Below are 23,017 nucleotides of genomic sequence, written 5' to 3'. Positions count from 1 at the left end.
AAAGGTAGGCGTCCCCAGTTGTCTGACCATGGCAAACAGATCCTTCATCGTTTTCGACCAGTAAGCTGGAGTCCCTCTCAGCGGTTGCATGAATCGGGTTGCATCTCTGTTTTTCACCAGCCTCTCGACCTCCACCTTGTCCTGTAACATCTTGTTGCATATTTTGCGTCCATCTCGGCTAAAGGGTTTGCCTTTCCTCAACTGGATGGACATGCTGTTTGTGGCCAACTGTGTCTCGGTGACAAACTGGGCAAAGAATAGGTAGCTCTGGTCTCTCGCAAAACGATTATCGACACAGAAAAGCCTTGCGTTGAAATACATGCTTGGAGACAGCCGCACTGCTCTTTCAGCATCCAATGTATTTTCTCCGGTAGGAAACTGGACAGGGAAAGCCATTGCTTCAAGTCTGGGGACCTTGAAGAAGCCGACGGGCTTGTTTCCTTGTGCGGGGGCAATGCTAAATATGCCATCACCATACGTCAGCGTCTCTTGTCCCATGTCTAGAGGTTGCAAGCAACTATCTAGGCCTAGTCCAGGTCTGAGTGCCTCTTTCTCATTCTCTGCATTGGGTGGTTGCTGCTTTTCAACACAGTCTTGTATCTCCATCATTTCTGGCTCATCACAGCTGTCAAACTCCGTGTCTGCTTGCATCTCAAGCATTTCCGAGTCATCACAGCTGTCAAACTCCATGTCTGATTCAAATGTCACTTGCATGAAGTCAAACTGCATACTGTCAAACGTGTCAGTATAGTTGTGCAGCGAGAAATTCAGCGTGTAAATCTTGTCGAACAGATCATCCAACTGTGTGAATGTCATCATTACAGCCTTTCCATTAGGCTCAGATAGCCCGTCAGCATTTCTGCTATGAGAGTCAAACAATCCATACCTCCCAGACTGGTCTCTAAACACGGCAATGGTGTATGGTGATATAGTGAGCAGAGCATGGCTCACATCTGCAGACAGACACTGAAGTCTTGTGTGAAGATTCAAACAGTCCTTAAAATCAGACAGGTTTTTCATTAATCCCACTTGCACAGTGGATCTATGCACACTGTACGCATGGTGCTCAGTCTCGATGGCGAGTGGCGTTTCTTCCATGTGTAAATGGTAGAGGCCACGGGCACGACCTTGATCCCTCAGCGCTTTGAGGTTTTTTTTGTACACACTGTGTCCCTTATCTAGTATTTTATTAAGATCAGCCTCCTTCAAGTCACGGCCCTCATTCTGGTGTTCATTCGCGTATGCTAGAAAACTCAGTGCCATACAGGCACACTGTTTATTCCGGAACTCACCGTCATATCGGTCATCAGCTTGGCTATAGGACGCCTGCACGGAGATCACAGGCGGTGGTGGGATGCGTGCTTCCTGCTGCACAGTGTCCTTTTCCAAAACCTCTAAGACCTGTTGAACCTCACACTGTACTTCCTGCTGAGCTGTGCAAACCACAGGTAGACTACATAGCTTGCTGTCACTTACCTCCACGACGTTAGTGCAGCGTCGTTTTGCAGCCGGAACTTCCTGCTGAGCTGTGCATGGGAAAGGTGGACTACATACCTTGCTGTCACTTACCTCCACGACCTTAGTGCAGCGTCGTTTTGCAGCCTGAGACCTCTTCCCCTTGCGTGGCATGCTGTTCTTCTCACTAAATTTTGCGATAGATAATGAACAAATCAGATGGGGTTTCAAATATTCACACAGACCAGAAAGTTAAAGGAGCGCTTTACTGAAAAACAATCCAGATTTATTTTGCACATAATCTCACGTAGACCAAAACTGTAAATAGTTTAGCACACATTATTTTAGTTATGTAGACTATAATATAAGCTTGTATATGTCCTCCAATCATGTCACAGGATTATATAATCTTTGTGCTGTGTGAACTACAGGTCAATTAACCTCTTGCACCCGACGGGACCGGTCCCGAAATGACATCTGGTCATAAATCAATATTTTGTTGACTGTTGTATAAAAGTAGCGGTTTTTATTTCAAAACGTATTCAAGTATTAACAGGGCTCTACAGTGCGACCATATTGCTCGCATATGCCCCTAGAAATATGTGTGTGCGAACCGGAAAAAATCAATTACTCGCACGGTGTGCGAGTGAAGATTACAGCCTTTACCGGGAATAAAACAGAAAACAATCAAAAACACACTTAATTTCTAGAAGGTATTTTTGGAAGAATCTATGAATGAAAAAGTATAACGTTCCTACATCATCCTCGTTGGCCAGGTCCTAGTGTTTAGGTTATTTGTTGTCAGGTCATGTCTAACAAGGTTTTTCCCTTTTAAGAGGTAAAATCCCCTGACCCATGGTATCAGAGGTCTGACCTCCACAGTGAGGTAGCCCCAGCTCATTTGTATTAAATTAGTTTATCCCAATATGATGTCCCCTAATACACTGTGTAAATCCTCCCCTCCCTCCCTGTGGTCGTGCAGGGGCCTTCTCACTACGTTATGTGCTAGTAAAGGGTATATCCTCTGTAGAGAGGTTAAAGAAAGGTCAGACCAGTTTATTGATGGCCCAGGAGGCCTCATACCACTATTACTTTGGAGGAGGTCTTAACCCATGGCATATGCTTGTGTACATTGATGTTACTTTGGAGAAGGTCTTCTCCCATGGCATATGCTTGTGTACATTGATGTTACATTGATGTTACTTTGGAGAGAGTCCTCTCCCATGGCATGTGCTTGTGTGCTTGACGTATTGGTTCTGGATGTCGGATGACGGTGGGTACCAGAAGAGAGAGGGGTTATCGCTCCAGTACCATCTGTATAAACAATGTTAAAACATTGTTCTCATTAATAATTTTTTTATTTATTTTTCACTACTAACACTGCAGTCAGTCTGATACTACATCACACTGTCATTAGAACCATTGTAGCCATACTCACTCTCCTTTATCATTATGAATATTTACCATTATGGATCTTATTGATCCTGTAGTTTGGTCATAAAACAAAATTCCAACCACTGTCAGTAGCAGTGAGGGGGTTGCCCCTTTGCAGAGCGGTGGTGTGGGTATGACCTCAAATCCTACCAGGTCACCTTGTGTTGTTTCAAGACACACTATATCGCATTGGGCCCTTTGGTAACAGTATAATTCAAAGGTCCACTCATCATACCTATTACAGTTAAGTGGACCCTGCTATTTCCCAGTAAACCAACTACATGTTGTCTGTCAACAGTGTGGTAGTGGAAAGTCTCCCTCCCTAATGTATGGAAATGAGTTACACCATGGCTTTCAAACCGTCATGTTGTACCCCACCCCCCAGTCGCATATCAATCACTTGGAGTGTGGTAACGGAAGGTTCGACACCTGTAGCAGGGCAGCTAGAGATCAACCATCGTCTCACGACAGTGAAAGGTCAACCCCCCATTGTCTGGTACTTGAGAGGGCTGATCAACTGTTATGTGGTAGTGGAACAGGGTTACTCCAGAAGGTTCCTAGATTAATTTTGATATGACAATTAATTGGTTGATTGAATGAGTAGTTTAGTCGTCGATTGATTGATTGATTCGTTGTTTGGGTGTGGTTGATTGATTAACAGATTGATTGATAGGTTAAATGAACCATTGATTGATTGATTAATTGATTGATTTATTAGTTAGCTAGGGTTAGAGCTTAAGTCAGGATCAAGGTATTGAGGCCCAGTCAGGGTCTCAAGAGCCTTTTTTGGGGGTCTAAGGGTTCAAAATTGTCCGTCCCTAGTAGTCGGATCAGGTTGGTGCCTAGGTTAAGGCCCTGGTCAACGGTAAGTATAAGGGTTTTATGAATTATTTGGGGTCTCTAGACTAGGCTTCGGAGTTCATCAGTGGCTAATTATGGTCAGCGTCTATGTTAGGGTCCAGGTTATGAGGTAAACAAAAGAGTTCCCCAATGTAACCCGGGGTAAGCGAAGTGTCAGGGGTCAAATAGAGTTCCAGGGAGGCAAGGGAAAAGGAAACGGGTGTGGTCAGTATCTCCAAGAGGGATTTCCCCAAAGTATTTGGTTCATTTCCGTCCTAAAATGGAGTAACATCATATCCACTACCTTTAATCGTTTAACCTTGCCCCCCCTGAATATGTTCCATAAGATCATGCCTTGTAAGAAGGTTTCATGGTCCTCTGGAACTTAGTCTATGTTTTATTTTTAAAAATTAATATTATTGGTGATTGCCCGTCCCTTCAGGGGGTAGGAGGGGTTACACCCTATCTTGACCGGTACCGTTTAAGGGTAGGGGTCTCTGTTTTTGTTTTTATTTTTTAGAAGAGTTTTTTTAAAACATTTTTTTAATAGAGAAAAAATTATGTATATACACACACATATATATGTATATATATATACATCCTTCCTCCTCCTTTTTCTATATATATATATTCTTTTTTTTATATTTTTTTCTTTTTTGAGCACCTTTTCAGGGTCCCTAAGTTCTGCGGTGTGTCCGGTAGTGGTTCGCCACTTCTTAAGTCCTAGGCTACATAACCTACCTGAAGGGTGCTCTGTAGATACTTACCCAAAATACTTACCCGCACTATTTTGCGATTAAAATAGTCCCTGTCCTATTAATGCTGATGATAACCTGTACTTTTATAAGAGAAAGAAGGGAGGTTATAATCGTACTAATTTTGACTCTGGAACATATTTTGTTTGTTTTACAGCTCTATTGATAAATCTATTTATTTAAACGTGACGAACGGGGTCTTTTGGGGGGGGGGGGGGGGCCCCGAGTAGTCCGGTCCCTGCGCGGTGTGTTTTTTTCGGGGGAAATTTTTACATGTGTCGCTCTAGTATACTTTCCCACAGTGCCCACATGTGGATCCCTGTTTGCAGGGTCCAGTGGATGTGGTCACGCTGTGTTTGGAATAACCTCAGTCCCAGTAACGGGATGTGAAGTATGTTTTCGCGTATGGCTTCATTTAAGCTATTAATGTTGACTAGCATAGAGTCTCTTAGGCGGTAGGAGGCGTTTATGCACGCCATGTATACGAGTGCCTCCGGGAATGCCCTTTTGGCCACTGCATTCAGTCTTTTTACGTTCCTGGCTGCCAAATGCCCGTTGCAGGTTTGCTTATCGTTGATACCGAACGACAGAAGTACTGCCTTAACACTAGGAGACGTCTCAAGGTGCTCAAGTATTTGAATCGCGTGATGGATTCTGGCACCCGGGTAGCTATCTACCTGTATTAAGTTATTATGGATGGGGGGTAACAACCTTAAGTTAGAGTCCCCCATGATGACTATATTCCTATGTATGTTTAGTCTCCAGTTCTCTTTAACCCCATGGCATTCATGTCGTTCGTACCAGGGTAACTGTGGCGTGGTTTCGGGTGGCGGTGTTTCGGTTTCGGATTCTATAGGGGTTGAGTGCGCGGTAGGTCCTAGGTTATGGGTGGGTCCGGGTCCCGGGGACGGGTTGCGTCCTGGGGTTTCACGGGTCCGTCTAAGGCCCAGCGAGAGCTCTGGGGAAAGGGGTGCGTCCATACGAGGCGCCTCGAATATAAAATTAAAGTCGGATGTCTCGTGTAGAGTAAGGTCGAATATCGAGGTGGGGTCAGGCTCGTACGGTACCATGGCGTGGCCCGTGGTTCCTGATGTCCCCTCGTCACCGGCATCTATGTGTGCCGAGGATGTCGTGGTTGTGGCCACGGTTCCCCCATGGGCTGCGTGAGCGTAGACGGCGCCCCTACGAGTGCTCATATCGAGGTCTACGTGGCCAACGAGTGAGGCCTGATTAATAGGCAAAACTCTCTCCGTTCTGGCCGTATTAGGGTCACTGTCAACATTCTGGGGTTGGTTCCCCCGGTTTTGGTTCTGATTTGTGGTAGGTGAGCGTCTACGTTTAAGCGTGTTACCGCACCCAATTGTCTCTGCAGATGGTTGGGGTGTACACGTCATTTCCGTCTCAGGGGCAGGTCTGGGTTCGTCACCTGAGGACGATGTTGCTGCCTGCGTCTGTTCCGGCTCGTGGTCTAATCTAATTTGTAGAACCTGTTGTTCAAAGACCCTAAAGGCCTCTGGAGTCATATGTTTGGTGCGGTGAGTGGACCAGCTTATGGCTTTGCCCAGGGCCACCTTCCAAAAGGCTACGCTAAGCGTGGTAAAGGCCTTAAGGGCCGTGACGGTTCTAGCGCGGCGGAACCGATACTCCCTTTTCAAGTGGTCCAGGGTATCTCTCTGCCAGTTGGAGTTCCTGTCATCGGACAGTCTCCTTGTGAGTTCGGTCTGTTTCTTCTCCTTTTTAGCCAATTTTCTAATATGCACTAAGCGAGACGCGAGGGCCCTAGTGATGGGCTTTTCAAATTGGAGACTCTGGTAGTCCGCTATTAGGAGCAACTGTATCGTTTTAATCAAGTTAAACTCCTCCTCACTCCATTTTGGGTGGGCAGGTACTTTCGGGGGGGGGGGGGGGGGGAGGGGGAGACGCCATATTTGTTTTGAACCTATTAAGTTAAATTCTATTTAGTAAATCGCTAGTGCTATTACGTTCTATGAAGATGGACCGGAGCTCCTGGATTGGTCCTCTGGCGTAGTCTTCGTCAGTGTATTTGTTCTGTTGAGATTAGCCAGTGGTCAGTTGAGAAGCCTCGAGTGGGTCCTGTATTTCTATTATATAATATATATATATATACACATACATACACATATGCATATGCATATATATATGCATACATACACACACACACACATATCTACGCCTCCATCTAAAAACCATTGTGTTTAACCCCACATTTCCCCCTAGTTACATGGTGTCAATATGGCTCAGAGGCCCAGATATTGCACCAGCAACCAGAATTAGTATCACATTATACACTATTGTTTCAGCGAGAAGAAAACAACACTGAGGGCAAGATTCCATGTGAAGTCAGATGCAGCAGTCAAACATTTTAAACCATGCAAATTATATCTTTCACCATACACTATGTACAAGTAGCCTATACGTTTCAACTGGAGGCATGTTAAAGGTGCTGTACGTGATATTTCTTTGTTAAAATAAGTGTTAAATAGCTCTACATTATGACAGCCATCACTGATACAGAGTGTCTGGTCTTCAATAGGCTACTGTATTTGTAAATCTGGTATGTCATAAATGTATAGATGTAGCAGTATTGTCTATCTGTATGTCATGTGTGTCATATATGTTATGATGAATTGAAAATGGGGGACCCTGATGTAAACAAGACGAAAGTCTCTCTCTGGTCTGCATCCCCTTAACAATTGTGTGTATTGAGCTGTACTGTATTGTACCCATTCTGCAATCTGTTAATAACAACCAATCAATATTTAACAGATTGCAGAATGGGTACAATACAGTACAGCTCAATACAGACAATTGTTAAGGGGATGCAGACGTAACGTTAGCCCATTGCATGTTATTAAATGCCCGCACTGGTCTGTCTAATGAAATTACAACCGGTTTACATCCATTCATTCTGCTAGCATTACTGATTGGCACTGCCACTGGATAACATGAGCTAGTGTTAGCTATCAAACCCCGTTAGCTCAAAGCTCCTCTTTCAACTTAAGCATTAAACAAAATGGCCCAGTCATCTATTCACCTTTGTTTAATACACACAGCGTTGTCTCTAATGTTATCTAACCACTGATAGCTCCCGATATGTGCTGGCTAAGTAGCGTGAGCTAACTGCTATACTGTTATAATGGCAAGTTCCATTGACGTTAGCATGCAGTGTGTAGCGTAGCATAGCATGATTCTAACGTTCGCTAATACATCGAAAGTCTTGGCTTGTACACTAAGGCATGCTTGTACACTAAATTAGTAGTCCGTTGTAGTTGTGATACAAACATAGCTCTCACCACTAGACTAAGCATGTCAATGTATTAACTAACGTTAAACTAATGCGGTAGTAGCTACTAGCTAGCTTAGCCACAATGCAAACACACAGTGACTGTAATTGTAATTCCATCGTGTATTCTGCATCACAAACCTGTTTCGGAGTCAGCTGGAACTGAAATCTGCGGTCTGTGTATATAGTTTTCGAATGAAAAATAACGAAAATGCGTAATCCGTTGTAGGAATAGTATAGAATCACTGTAGGTGTGAAGTACAGGTCTTTTCTGTTCGAAGAGCAGAGAAAGACTGGCTGGCCGGGCCGGGGTCGAGACGTTTGATGTACGTCACTCACTGGGGCTTTGAAGTGTGTGACTACGGGAAGCCGTCTATTCTTCTGCTGAGCTCGAAAATACACATACCGCCACCTACTGCACTGGCAGTGTAAAAGTATGAAGCTCACACACGTGGAAAACCGTGGACGTCAGCGAATATTATGTGTTATATAATATGTTGCGACGGTCGGATTGTTATTAAAAACGGAGGGATACTAGGTATGATGTGTAGGAGTTGGCGAAAATGAATTGATTGCTTTAAAAACGAAGAGAAATGTCATATTTACGCTGTTTAAAACGGGATGGCAAAAATCTTCAGTTTGGGCTTAACGTGTGACGTTAGATTCAATTTACGTGCGGGGAAGTGGTTTACGTAAGGATTAATGACATGACCTAAGGTTGGGTGAGAGGTGTGAATGTAACTGTGAAAGCAGATTTTAAAAAATCGAACTGGTTTGGCATATAATGACGAAGTTTGCCGATAAGAATGAACGTTTTCTACTTCCTGGTTTAGTTCAGTGGGGAATATCGACGTCTCTCATTGGTCTGTGTGCCTGGTATGACTCCTGGTATAACAATGTGACCTCCCATTGGCTTAGATGAATGAATGACGTCAGCAGAATAGTGACGTGCTACACTGGTTTGCGTGAAAGCAAGTCGGATAAAGTTTGAATGAATGAATGAATGAAAACTTTATTTAACAGATTGCAGAATGGGTACAATACAGTACAGCTCAATACACACAATTGTTAAGGGGATGCAGACCAGAGAACTTCTATATGAATTGAAAATGGGGGACCCTGATGGAAACAAGACAAACGTCTTTCTCAGGTCTGCATCCCCTTAACAATTGTATGTATTGAGCCGTACTGTATTGTACCCATTCTGCAATCTGTTAAATAAAGTTTTCATTCATTCATTCATTCATTCATTCAGAAAGACTTTCGTCTTGTTTACATCAGGGTCCCCCATTTTCTATTCATCAGGACATATATGAATGAATGAATGAATGAATGAAAACTTTATTTAACAGATTGCAGAATGGGTACAATACAGTACGGCTCAATACATACAATTGTTAAGGGGATGCAGACCTGAGAAAGACGCTTGTCTTGTTTCCATCAGGGTCCCCCATTTTCAATTCATATAGACATTTATGACATACACAACATACATGACATTTATGGCATAGGGACATATAGGTATTTAGTACTGATACATTTGTGACATAAACGGTATTCAAATATACAGTACTGTTACCCCTAGATCCTGACAGAGTATATATGATGGGGAGGGGACTGTACATTAGGAGGGGGTGGGTGGGTGGGAGAGAAATATACATACGGCGGGGAGGGAATATATACATGCGGTGGGGAGGAGACTGTCTATTAGGAGGTGGTGGGGGTTTTGGGCATTTACGGTGGCCAGTTTCGAATTGCAGCCTCCCGTAGGTGCTCTTTTAAGAGCGGTTTTGAATGTGGGTTGTGATTCACATTCCTTTACAGCTTTGGGTAGGGCGTTCCACATTGTTGTGGCATAATTGCGAAACGTGTTTAGTCCCTTGTTTGAGCCGAATCTGGGTTTAACATGATTTGTGGAGCTACCTCTGGTGTTGTGATCGTGGTATTCACTGACCTTTGGGAAATATTTTGACATGTACATGGGTACCTTGGTCGTGTAGTGTATCTTGTAGACCAGGCCCATTGCAAGTTGCTGTACTCTGTTGTCTACTCTAAGCCATCCTAGGTTGTCAAATTGGGCAGGGGTGAGGCGGGTTCTAGGAGTAAGGTCAAGCAGTAGTCTGACCCGTTTGTTTTGAGATGTTTGTAATTTTGTTTTTAGCGCCTTTGAGGTGCTTTGGTACCATGAGGTGCAAGCATAGTCATAGTACCCTTGAATGAGTGCTCCTGCCAGAGTCTTCAGGGTATTCTTGTTTACCAGAGAGGAGATCCGGTACAAGAATCTAGTTCGTTGGTTGACTTTTTTTTTATTACATTGGATGCCATTTTGTCACAGGAGAGATTAGCCTCTAGGATGGAACCCAGGTAGGTAATTTCATCTTTCCTTGTGACAATATTGTCACCCACTGTAACTGACAGAAGAACTTGACAGAAGATGTCGCAGATGACAGAAAAAGCAACTCAAATTGACATGCCATCCTTTGCATTTGGATCATACAGATGCGATCAGATTAGGCACAGCAAGTTAGACATTACAGCAAGCTTATATGTAACGGAGATGATAAATATTGTAATAACAGGACCAAAATCCAAACTATTCAGTCAGATAGCGATTTATTATGAAAATGCAATTACAATTTCAACAATAACTTTCCAGCACTTTATACACAATTGAAGCACATTTAAAACCTTGAAAACAGCACATTGAAATACAAGCATTTTTCAAGGATTTCCAGCACCACGTACGAACTTGGCTAGCTCAGGACAACGCTGATCAATGTCACTAAGAATTGCAAAATGGGGGACCTTGATGTTTTGAAGAGAGTGTCTTTCCTCAGCCTTGGAAAATAGCCAAAGTAACTCCACTACCAAAGAACTGTAAAGAGCCATTTACAGGTTCAAACAGTAGGCCCATTAGTATTTTACCAGTAATAGGTAGAATTGGAAGTAATTGGAAGGAATTGTGTTCAAGCAGATTCAAAAGTATTTAAACGAAAACAACATTAATTCTGATTTCCAGCATGCATACAAAGTAGGATACTCTACAGGAACTGCTTTAACATCTCTTACAGATAGCTGGCTACAGCTGATCGATAGGAAGTTAGTTGTGGGTACAGTGCTCTTGGATTTCGACATCATAGATCATGACCTATTATTATTGAAATTACACTGTACTGTATTGTATTGAAGACACTGCCATGGAATGGATGAGAAGCTACTTGTCTAATAGACAACAATGTGTTATATTTAATGGTTCCATGTCAAATATGGTAACACTCCAGTGTGGTATTCCCCAAGGAAGTTGTCTTGGACCCCTCCTTTACTCTATATTTGTAAATGATATGCCTTATGTATTGGAAAGTGCAGGTACAGCGATTTATGCTGATGATACAACTATATATGCATCCGCTGAGAGTACACTGTACTGTATTGTATTGAAGACACTGCCATGGAATGGATGAGAAGCTACTTGTCTAATAGACAACAATGTGTTATATTTAATGGTTCCATGTCAAATATGGTAACACTCCAGTGTGGTATTCCCCAAGGAAGTTGTCTTGGACCCCTCCTTTACTCTATATTTGTATTGAAGACACTGCCATGGAATGGATGAGAAGCTACTTGTCTAATAGACAACAATGTGTTATATTTAATGGTTCCATGTCAAATATGGTAACACTCCAGTGTGGTATTCCCCAAGGAAGTTGTCTTGGACCCCTCCTTTACTCTATATTTGTAAATGATATGCCTTATGTATTGGAAAGTGCAGGTACAGCGATTTATGCTGATGATACAACTATATATGCATCCGCTGAGAGCACAGAACAAGTGAATAAGATACTTCAGAGTGAATTATTTATGATTTCGAATTGGATAACTGAAAACAGACTCAAATTAAATGTAGCAAAAACAAAATGTCGCTTCTCGGGTCACATCTCGCTGAGGCGTCCGCGTGAGCCCACCTCGGATCGGAGGCTACCTGGTTGATCCTGCCAGTAGCATATGCTTGTCTCAAAGATTAAGCCATGCAAGTCTAAGTACACATGGCCGATACAGTGAAACTGCGAATGGCTCATTAAATCAGTTATGGTTCCTTTGGACGTTCACCTGTTACTTGGATAACTGTGGCAATTCTAGAGCTAATACATGCAAACATGACTCTGGTCCTCTTTGGAGCTCAGCTGGTCCTGGATGTAAGTCAGCTGCTCTGGGACCGGCGGGTGTCCAGGGAGCTGCTCAGCCCCTTGCCCATGCCCAGCTCTGGGTAGGACTCCACCAGACTCCCAGGCTTCGGGGACATCAGCACTGGGCCTGGAGGTCACAGGGAAAAAAGGCAGAAACCCGTCATTAGTCATTAGGATGTGGTCCAGGAGTTTTTGAACTTTTTCGGATTTTTGATGTTTCCGAGTTTTCGGATTTTTCCGAGTTTTTGAACTTTTTCGGATTTTTGATGTTTCCGAGTTTTCCGAGTTTTTGGATTTTTCCGAGTTTTCGGGTTTTCGGACTTTTCCGAGTTTTTGAACTTTTTCGGATTTTTGATGTTTCCGAGTTTTCGGATTTTTCGGATTTTTCCGAGTTTTTGGGTTTTGGGATTTTTCCGAGTTTTTGAACTTTTTCGGATTTTAGATTTTTCCGAGTTTTGGGATTTTTCCGAGTTTTCGGATTTTTCCGATTTTTTTAAAGGGGGTGTGGCCTAAGGGGGCGTGGTCTAAGGATCGGGGGAGTGGTCAACATCGACCAATGAAAGGTGGTCAACATCGACCAATGGCACAATCCGCAAGTCTCTACGACAAACGGTTCAAGAGATACACTGAGGGGGTGTGGCCTAAGGGGGCGTGGTCTAAGGATCGGGGGAGTGGTCAACATCGACCAATGAAAGGGGGTCAACATGGACCAATGAAAAATGAAAGAGGATATCCCTACTGAGTACAATGGCACAATCCGCAAGTCTCTACGACAAACGGTTCAAGAGATACACTGAGGGGGTGTGGCCTAAGGGGGCGTGGTCTAAGGATCGGGGGAGTGGTCAACATCGACCAATGAAAGGGGGTCAACATGGACCAATGAAAAATGAAAGAGGATATCCCTACTGAGTACAATGACACAACCCACAAGACAGAGGGCGCTGTCAGCAATTCAGTACTGCAACACAGTGATGGCCAATGATGGGTTAAGTGGATGATGTCATTGGCAGCTCAGCCACGAGCCACACAGCTGAACCAATCATGAGTGAGCCATGAGCCACACAGGTGAAGCAATCACTATGACTTGCATATTTTCTATTCAATGCATTTCTATGGAGGCAGATGCATGACTGCATTGTCACATTGATTAAAAGAAAACTATAAGAGATGAAGCGTTGTGACGCGCACATGAGCACTACAACGAGTAGGCGAAGGGTTGTGCGCGATATTGTGACATTCGTGCGATATTGTGGCACTCCTTCGGCGATCGGAACAGAAGGCTAAAAAATAGTGTGAAAAATGTGATTTCTAGAGTGCGATTGCATGGCGGTCAATGGGGAGGAGAACCTTCAAACAAATGGTCGTCAGTTGAGATAGAAATGTCCAATTCCATTTATTTTTCTTTTGTGAGCGGGATGACAGCCGTGTCATCGTTTTGATGTGTTTGTTTTATTTCTACGTCCAAAATTGAGATCACACTCGCAATTCACCCAAGGTAGGGGGAAAAAGATTATTTCAGCTGCTACACTCTAAAATGCAATGCATTCCCAATGGGACCGAAATTTTACCGTTTAAAGTCGATTCGTAGCCAGACGGTGCGGTGAAACTTTACGAGTTCGAATAGCAACTCGAGTTGGAGCAAGCCGGTCGTTTTGATACCTTTCACGTGTATGGGGCGCGAACGCTCTGGCACGAGTGTGTTGGCAAAATCGGTGGAATAAAGAATAATAAAAAGAGTATGGATATGTATAGTGTGGGTGGCAACCTGGCTTCGCCAGGTCACCCACACTAATAATAATGACAACAGCGACGACAACAATAATAACAGTAACATGAATCATAATGACCTTGACAAGAGACAGACAAACAAGAAAAAGTAAAATAATAAAAATTAAATTAAAAATAGATGTGGCTCAGCTCAGGCACTAGCCACCATGTTGGTGTCTCCTTGAGGTGGCTCTTGAGGGTTCGGATCCCTGCCAGTGTTAGGACAGATGTACTCAAATAGACTGTACTAAGTGTGCGACGTGTGTGTGTATGTGTACTATATGTGTGTTTTACCTATGTGCTTGTGCATACCCTATGTGTGCGTTTTATGTGTGTGATTAGTAAGTCTTGTGCATTTTATGTGTGCATGCTTCATGTGTGTGAGTGCATATGTGTTCTGTGTGTGTGTGTATGTGGACATGAACACGTTTGCACCTTTACAATTGTCATGATACCCTCAACAACGATACCAGCATTACAGGGGAGGAAACTAACTTTTTGGCTTACCAGCCAACTGGCGAGTATCTGATTTTTTTTTACCAGCCAAACAGATTTTTTACCAGACAAACAAAATCGCTAATTGTGATAATTACTTCTTTGTATGTCTTCGTCTAAATAGATTTTCAATCATAGTAAAATAATCACACCGTGTCTCTACTCTTTAAAATATGTAATTAGCATAAAACATTAATCTCTACTCTTCACAATATTAGCATAAAACATATTAACATGAAAGAGGTATCTATTCTGGACTGGGTTGGGCTGAACTGGGCAGTGAAAGATGCTGGGTTGGACTGGGTTGGGCAGTGAAAGAAAAAAACCGAAGTATGTTGTGAAGTGTATAGATAGATGTGAAATATATAGATGTAGCAGTAGTCTAAGTCTATCTGTATGTCATATGTTATGATGAATTGAAAATGCCGTACTGTATTGTACCCATTCTGCAATCTGTTAATAAAGTTTTCAATCAATCAATCAAGTTAACTTTGAACCTCGGTTGTCAAGCCTCGTCAATGTTGTGTATGCATCTGGGTAGGCACACTGTGCCTTTAAGACAGCACGGTGGTCTTACGACAGTACCGTCAAGTGTTGTGGTAACGTCAGTTGGGTTGGTGACGTGCTGTTGTACACAGTGCACTGGTTGAGCTAGCCCCTTTCGTGACTGCGATGTGCAAGCCAGGGGCTTTTGAGCATGAAATAAAATGTCTAACCTTACGTCGTAGTCCGGTGCTTTTTTGGAAACATTATAGTCATAACAGATACACCTAGCTGGCTGCTTTGAGCACACGGGGCTAACGTTAGCTAGCAAGCAGCTATCGCTAAAACTAGAAGCTAACCACTGTATACATTTCCAGTAGACTAACATTACACCTCTGTGATTTAAATGTGTCCTTAGTAACTTATACTCGAGGGTTGTACTAGGGTTGGATGCAGTTCCCCGTTGGTCAGTCTGTCTGTTTTCCATCTTCTGCTGTGTTTAACGTTATCCGTTTGAGAGTGCTCCTGATGGCTAGCCTAGTACCGCGGGACTTTTATTATTATATGTCCGCGGGTTGGCCAGTACTGCGCAAACTTTTATTAAACATTATATGTCCGCGGGTGGTCTTGTGCAGTGCTCTCGTGGCACTGTCAACTAAAGCGAGCACTCAGAAGACGCGCACCGTTTGCCAGTGCAGTGATCGCAGAATGTTTTTTTGTTTTTGTATACTCGCCAGACTGGCGAGTGGTCTTCATGAATCACTCGCCAAACGTAAAAAATACTCGCATTTGGCGAGTAAAGTGGCCTAATTTCCTCCCCTGCAGCATTAACAAAACAACACAAGGCAGCATTGGTCCACAAGGAGGCTATGGGTAATGGGGGAACCCACCAAGTACAGTGGCAGACCCGATATGAGACAGATATGGGTCCCATATTTCATAGAAAGTGTCCTGTTTAGAGTGCAGCATGCACGTGATGTATTCACAGGGAATGCATTCCATTATAATATTGTGCCATGACCTCTTTGATGGGACCTCGATCCAGAACAAGTACTTTTTTTTAATAGACATTCGAAGCTTCATTCGAATACTTCAATCGAAGCTTTGCATGTTAAAAAATGACATTCGGTACAGCCCTAATTGTTATCATTCATTGTTTCTAAAATCCCAATAATGTTGTGGGTCTACACCACACAGGGTTAAAGGAGAACACCACACAGGGTTAAAGGAGAACACCACACAGGGTTAAAGGAGAACACCACACAGGGTTAAAGGAGAACACCACACAGGGTTAAAGGAGAACACCACACAGGGTTAAAGGAGAACATGTACAGTATTAGGAACTCAAAAAAGGCTTAATCTTTCATTTAGTGAGATTTCCTCTTACGCTTAATACTCTTGTGACCACAATTGGACAAATATCATGGTGGGACGTTTTCCAGTTTGAGTGGACCAGCTGTATATCCTAAGTGTTTTCCAGTTTGAGTGGACCAGCTGTATATCCTAAGTGTTTTCCAGTTTGAGTGGACCAGCTGTATGTCCTAAGTGTTTTCCAGTTTGAGTGGACCAGCTGTATATCCTAAGTGTTTTCCAGTTTGAGTGGACCAGCTGTATATCCTAAGTGTTTTCCAGTTTGAGTGGACCAGCTGTATATCCTAAGTGTTTTCCAGTTTGAGTGGACCAGCTGTATATCCTAAGTGTTTTCCAGTTTGAGTGGACCAGCTGTATATCCTAAGTGTTTTCCAGTTTGAGTGGACCAGCTGTATATCCTAAGTGTTTTCCAGTTTGAGTGGACCAGCTGTATATCCTAAGTGTTTTCCAGTTTGAGTGGACCAGCTGTATATCCTAAGTGTTTTCCAGTTTGAGTGGACCAGCTGTATATCCTAAGTGTTTTCCAGTTTGAGTGGACCAGCTGTATATCCTAAGTGTTTTCCAGTTTGAGTGGACCAGCTGTATATCCTAAGTGTTTTCCAGTTTGAGTGGACCAGCTGTATATCCTAAGTGTTTTCCAGTTTGAGTGGACCAGCTGTATATCCTAAGTGTTTTCCAGTTTGAGTGGACCAGCTGTATGTCCTAAGTGTTTTCCAGTTTGAGTGGACCAGCTGTATATCCTAAGTGTTTTCCAGTTTGAGTGGACCAGCTGTATATCCTAAGTGTTTTCCAGTTTGAGTGGACCAGCTGTATATCCTAAGTGTTTTCCAGTTTGAGTGGACCAGCTGTATATCCTAAGTGTTTTCCAGTTTGAGTGGACCAGCTGTATATCCTAAGTGTTTTCCAGTTTGAGTGGACCAGCTGTATATCCTAAGTGTTTTTGGATCCAATCCTTCTGACCACGGTTCTCTTCCTCTCCTCCCTATCCAGGCTGCTGATCAAATTTGTCAACAACTCCAGCGCCCCCTCCTGGCACGGCTACTTCTACACGGCGCTGCTCTTTGTGTGCACCTGCGTGCAGACGCTCATCCTGCAGAAGTACTTCCACGTCTGCTTCGTCACCGGCATGCGCCTGCGCAGCGCCATCGTGGGGGCCGTGTACCGCAAGGTAGGAGCATAACCCCCATCGTGGGGCCCGTGTACCGCAAGGTAGGAGCATAACCCCCATCGTGGGGCCCGTGTACCGCAAGGTAGGAGCATAACCCCCATCGTGGGGCCCGTGTACCGCAAGGTAGGAGCATAACCCCCATCGTGGGGCCCGTGTACCGCAAGGTAGGAGCATAACCCCCATCGTGGGGCCCGTGTACCGCAAGGTAGGAGCATAACCCCCATCGTGGGGCCCGTGTACCGCAAGGTAGGAGCATAACCCCCACCCTGCAGCACCCTGCAGCAGATCTGTACAAGGTAGGAGCATAACCCTCACCCTGCAGCACCCTACAGCAGATCTGTACAAGGTAGGAGCATAACCCCCATCGTGGGGCCTGTGTACCGCAAGGTAGGAGCATAACCCTCACCCTGCAGCACCCTACAGCACCCTGCAGCAGATCTGTACAGGGTAGGAGCATAACCCTCACCCTGCAGCACCCTACAGCACCCTGCAGCAGATCTGTACAAGGTAGGAGCATAACCCTCACCCTGCAGCACCCTACAGCACCCTGCAGCAGATCTGTACAGGGTAGGAGCATAACCCTCACCCTGCAGCACCCTACAGCACCCTGCAGCAGATCTGTACAAGGTAGGAGCATAACCCTCACCCTGCATCACCCTGCATCACCCTACAGCACCCTGCAGCAGATCTGTACAGGGTAGGAGCATAACCCTCACCCTGCAGCAGATCTGTACAGGGTAGTAGTGTTGTCAAAAATATCGAAGTATCGATACATATCGATACTGAATATTTAAAAAGGCTTCGATACTCATTTCCCGAAGTACCGATACTTTCTGCAGTATCGGTACCACCAGCTGGCGAGTGTTCTACCGCAAGTTGTTGACGCGCTGTTCAGAGCGCTCAGCGCGCTTGCCCCCCGGCTCCTCCGAGTCCAGCCCTCCCCCTCACAGAGTCACAGAGAGCCGTCTTCTTCAGTTAGTAAACAAACATTTTAGCTGAAGATGGTAAATGCAGAGCCTCCGCAACTTGTGCTTGTGGATAAAGAAAGCAGCAGAAGTGCTGTTTGGAGGTACTTCGGGTTTCAAGTAAACAACGAAGGACAAGCTACAAATGCCCCAATGCTATTTGCAAGCGGTGTTAATAGCAGTGCCAGCGCCGATCTCCATAAAGAAATGAAAGAGGTTCGTGACAGCTGCTCTTTCAACGTCACTGTGACTGAAGCATTAAACCATTAACTCTAGTTTAATACATGATACGTTGTCTACTGATGGCGCATAATATCAACAGCTGCTTCGTTGTAACGTTACAGCTACCAGCTAAAGTTAGCCCCCTTAGCTTAGCTTGCCACCGTTATAAATACTGCATGGAAGTAACGTTAACGTGTAAACGTTATGTCGAGGTCATACAATACTACAGTCGACATAAGGTTAACGTTACCCCGTTTCCACCAAGTGTTTAAATAGCAGCAATCTTGTTGAAAATGTAACATTACTAAAATTCTCCGAGCATAGCCTCTCTCTGTCTCTCTCTGTCTCTCTCCATCTATCGCTACCTCTCTCTCTCTCTCTCTCTCTCTCTCTCTCTCTCTCTCGCTCTCTCTCTATCTACCGCTACCTCTCTCTCTCTCTCTCGCTACCTCTCTCTCTATCTACCGCTACCTCTCTCTCTCTCTCTCTCTCTATCTACCGATACCTCTCTCTCTCTCTCTCGCTTGCTCTCGTTATCTTTAAATAAAAACTGTTACTAACTGTTCAGTTTGTGAGGTACATGCAACACAGATTACAGTGTTTACATCTGTCTGCTTGAGAAAATACCATGTTCTGCATTTGCAATAAAAATGATTGAAGTGAGATGAACAGTTATTTTTAAATGTGTGATCTAAAGATAAACAAAGGGTTTTAAAAGTGTTATATGTATCTTCTCTTAGTACCAGACTCGAAGCTGAGGAGAATCAACCAGCAACAAAAGCTAAATTTGTTAAAAAAAAATATATATATATATATATATATATATATATATATATATTTTTTTTTTGGTATCGAAATGGTATCGAAGTATCGATACTTTTCAAGGTATCGTATCGAAGTCGAAATTCCAGTATCGTGACAACACTACAGGGTAGGAGCATAACCCTCACCCTGCAGCAGATCTGTACAGGGTAGGAGCTTCCTGCAGCAGATCTGTACAGGGTAGGAGCTTCCTGCAGCAGATCTGTACAGGGTAGGAGCTTCCTGCAGCAGATCTGTACAGGGTAGGAGCTTCCTGCAGCAGATCTGTACAGGGTAGGAGCTTCCTGCAGCAGATCTGTACAGGGTAGGAGCTTCCTGCAGCAGATCTGTACAAGGTAGGAGCTTCCTGCAGCAGATCTGTACAGGGTAGGAGCTTCCTGCAGCAGATCTGTACAGGGTAGGAGCTTCCTGCAGCAGATCTGTACAGGGTAGGAGCTTCCTGCAGCAGATCTGTACAGGGTAGGAGCTTCCTGCAGCAGATCTGTACAGGGTAGGAGCTTCCTGCAGCAGATCTGTACAGGGTAGGAGCTTCCTGCAGCAGATCTGTACAGGGTAGGAGCTTCCTGCAGCAGATCTGTACAGGGTAGGAGCTTCCTGCAGCAGATCTGTACAGGGTAGGAGCTTCCTGCAGCAGATCTGTACAGGGTAGGAGCTTCCTGCAGCAGATCTGTACAGGGTAGGAGCTTCCTGCAGCAGATCTGTACAGGGTAGGAGCTTCCTGCAGCAGATCTGTACAGGGTAGGAGCTTCCTGCAGCAGATCTGTACAGGGTAGGAGCTTCCTGCAGCAGATCTGTACAGGGTAGGAGCTTCCTGCAGCAGATCTGTACAGGGTAGGAGCTTCCTGCAGCAGATCTGTACAGGGTAGGAGCTTCCTGCAGCAGATCTGTACAGGGTAGGAGCTTCCTGCAGCAGATCTGTACAGGGTAGGAGCTTCCTGCAGCAGATCTGTACAGGGTAGGAGCTTCCTGCAGCAGATCTGTACAGGGTAGGAGCTTCCTGCAGCAGATCTGTACAGGGTAGGAGCTTCCTGCAGTAGATCTGTACAGGGTAGGAGCTTCCTGCAGTAGATCTGTACAAGGTAGGAGCTTCCTGCAGTAGATCTGTACAGGGGGGCCTGGTGGTCTATCTACTGTCGCTGACCTCTGCTCTGGGGATCAGCCCTCTCTCACCTGTGTCTCTGCCCTCTGCTCTCAGGCTCTGGGGATCAGCCCTCTCTCACCTGTGTCTCTGCCCTCTGCTCTCAGGCTCTGGGGATCAGCCCTCTCTCACCTGTGTCTCTGCCCTCTGCTCTCAGGCTCTGGGGATCAGCCCTCTCTCACCTGTGTCTCTGCTCTCAGGCTCTCAGGCTCTGGGGATCAGCCCTCTCTCACCTGTGTCTCTGACCTCTGCTCTGGGGATCAGCCCTCTCTCACCTGTGTCTCTGACCTCTGCTCTGGGGATCAGCCCTCTCTCACCTGTGTCTCTGCCCTCTGCTCTGGGGATCAGCCCTCTCTCACCTGTGTCTCTGCCCTCTGCTCTGGGGATCAGCCCTCTCTCACCTGTGTCTCTGCCCTCTGCTCTGGGGATCAGCCCTCTCTCACCTGTGTCTCTGCCCTCTGCCCTCTGCTCTGGGGATCAGCCCTCTCTCACCTGTGTCTCTGCCCTCTGCTCTGGGGATCAGCCCTCTCTCACCTGTGTCTCTGCCCTCTGCTCTCAGGCTCTGGTGATCAGCCCTCTCTCACCTGTGTCTCTGCCCTCTGCTCTCAGGCTCTGGGGATCAGCCCTCTCTCACCTGTGTCTCTGACCTCTGCTCTGGGGATCAGCCCTCTCTCACCTGTGTCTCTGCCCTCTGCTCTCAGGCTCTGGTGATCAGCAACGCGGCCCGGCGCACCTCCACGGTGGGGGAGATAGTGAACCTGATGTCGGTCGACGCCCAGCGCTTCATGGACCTCATCACCTACATCAATATGATCTGGTCGGCCCCGCTGCAGGTGGTGCTGGCGCTCTACTTCCTCTGGCAGGTAGGTGGTGCTGTCTCTACTTCCTCTGGCAGGTAGGTGGTGCTGTCTCTACTTCCTCTGGCAGGTAGGTGGTGCTGGAGAGCAGGGAGTACCGGAGACTAGGTAGAGCTGCTGTGTGACATTTTGTTATGACTTATTATCTGGTAAACTAGAATTGGTGCTCATTGGAGCACATTTGTCCTCATGTTATAGTGGGTCATAAATAAACACATGTCCTCATGTTATAGTGGGTCATAAATAAACACATGTCCTCATGTTATAGTGGGTCATAAATAAACACATGTCATGTTATAGTGGGTCATAAATAAACACATGTCCTCATGTTATAGTGGGTCATAAATAAACACATGTCATGTTATAGTGGGTCATAAATAAACACATGTCATGTTATAGTGGGTCATAAATAAACACATGTCATGTTATAGTGGGTCATAAATAAACACATGTCATGTTATAGTGGGTCATAAATAAACACATGTCATGTTATAGTGGGTCATAAATAAACACATGTCCTCATGTTATAGTGGGTCATAAATAAACACATGTCCTCATGTTATAGTGGGTCATAAATAAACACATGTCATGTTATAGTGGGTCATAAATAAACACATGTCATGTTATAGTGGGTCATAAATAAACATGTCCTCATGTTATAGTGGGTCATAAATAAACACATGTCCTCATGTTATAGTGGGTCATAAATAAACACATGTCATGTTATAGTGGGTCATAAATAAACATGTCCTCATGTTATAGTGGGTCATAAATAAACACATGTCATGTTATAGTGGGTCATAAATAAACACATGTCCTCATGTTATAGTGGGTCATAAATAAACACATGTCATGTTATAGTGGGTCATAAATAAACATGTCCTCATGTTATAGTGGGTCATAAATAAACACATGTCATGTTATAGTGGGTCATAAATAAACACATGTCATGTTATAGTGGGTCATAAATAAACACATGTCATGTTATAGTGGGTCATAAATAAACATGTCCTCATGTTATAGTGGGTCATAAATAAACACATGTCCTCATGTTATAGTGGGTCATAAATAAACATGTCCTCATGTTATAGTGGGTCATAAATAAACACATGTCCTCATGTTATAGTGGGTCATAAATAAACACATGTCATGTTATAGTGGGTCATAAATAAACACATGTCATGTTATAGTGGGTCATAAATAAACACATGTCTTCATGTTATAGTGGGTCATAAATAAACACATGTCCTCATGTTATAGTGGGTCATAAATAAACACATGTCCTCATGTTATAGTGGGTCATAAATAAACACATGTCATGTTATAGTGGGTCATAAATAAACATGTCCTCATGTTATAGTGGGTCATAAATAAACACATGTCCTCATGTTATAGTGGGTCATAAATAAACACATGTCCTCATGTTATAGTGGGTCATAAATAAACATGTCCTCATGTTATAGTGGGTCATAAATAAACACATGTCCTCATGTTATAGTGGGTCATAAATAAACACATGTCCTCATGTTATAGTGGGTCATAAATAAACACATGTCATGTTATAGTGGGTCATAAATAAACACATGTCATGTTATAGTGGGTCATAAATAAACACATGTCCTCATGTTATAGTGGGTCATAAATAAACATGTCCTCATGTTATAGTGGGTCATAAATAAACACATGTCCTCATGTTATAGTGGGTCATAAATAAACACATGTCATGTTATAGTGGGTCATAAATAAACACATGTCAT

General features: G+C 44.2%; 1 protein-coding gene across 1 annotated transcript in view; it reads left to right on the top strand.

Annotated features, from left to right (window-relative positions):
* abcc1 (ATP binding cassette subfamily C member 1 (ABCC1 blood group)) overlaps window positions 1–23,017 on the top strand; it is a gene marked incomplete at its 3' end in the record, with an annotated part of 263,456 nt that overhangs the window by 57,587 nt on the left and 182,852 nt on the right. Inside the window, exons 9-10 of the mRNA XM_084326017.1 lie at window positions 17,079–17,256; window positions 21,105–21,266. Coding sequence (XP_084182143.1) covers window positions 17,079–17,256; window positions 21,105–21,266 — 340 coding nt within the window. The remainder of the gene's footprint in view (window positions 1–17,078; window positions 17,257–21,104; window positions 21,267–23,017) is intronic.

This window comes from Notolepis coatsorum (assembly GCF_963971535.1).
Source record: "Notolepis coatsorum genome assembly, chromosome: 12".
Lineage (NCBI taxonomy): Eukaryota > Metazoa > Chordata > Actinopteri > Aulopiformes > Paralepididae > Notolepis > Notolepis coatsorum.
Note: the sequence above shows the minus strand (reverse complement) of the source record. Positions and strands in the feature narration are given on the sequence as shown.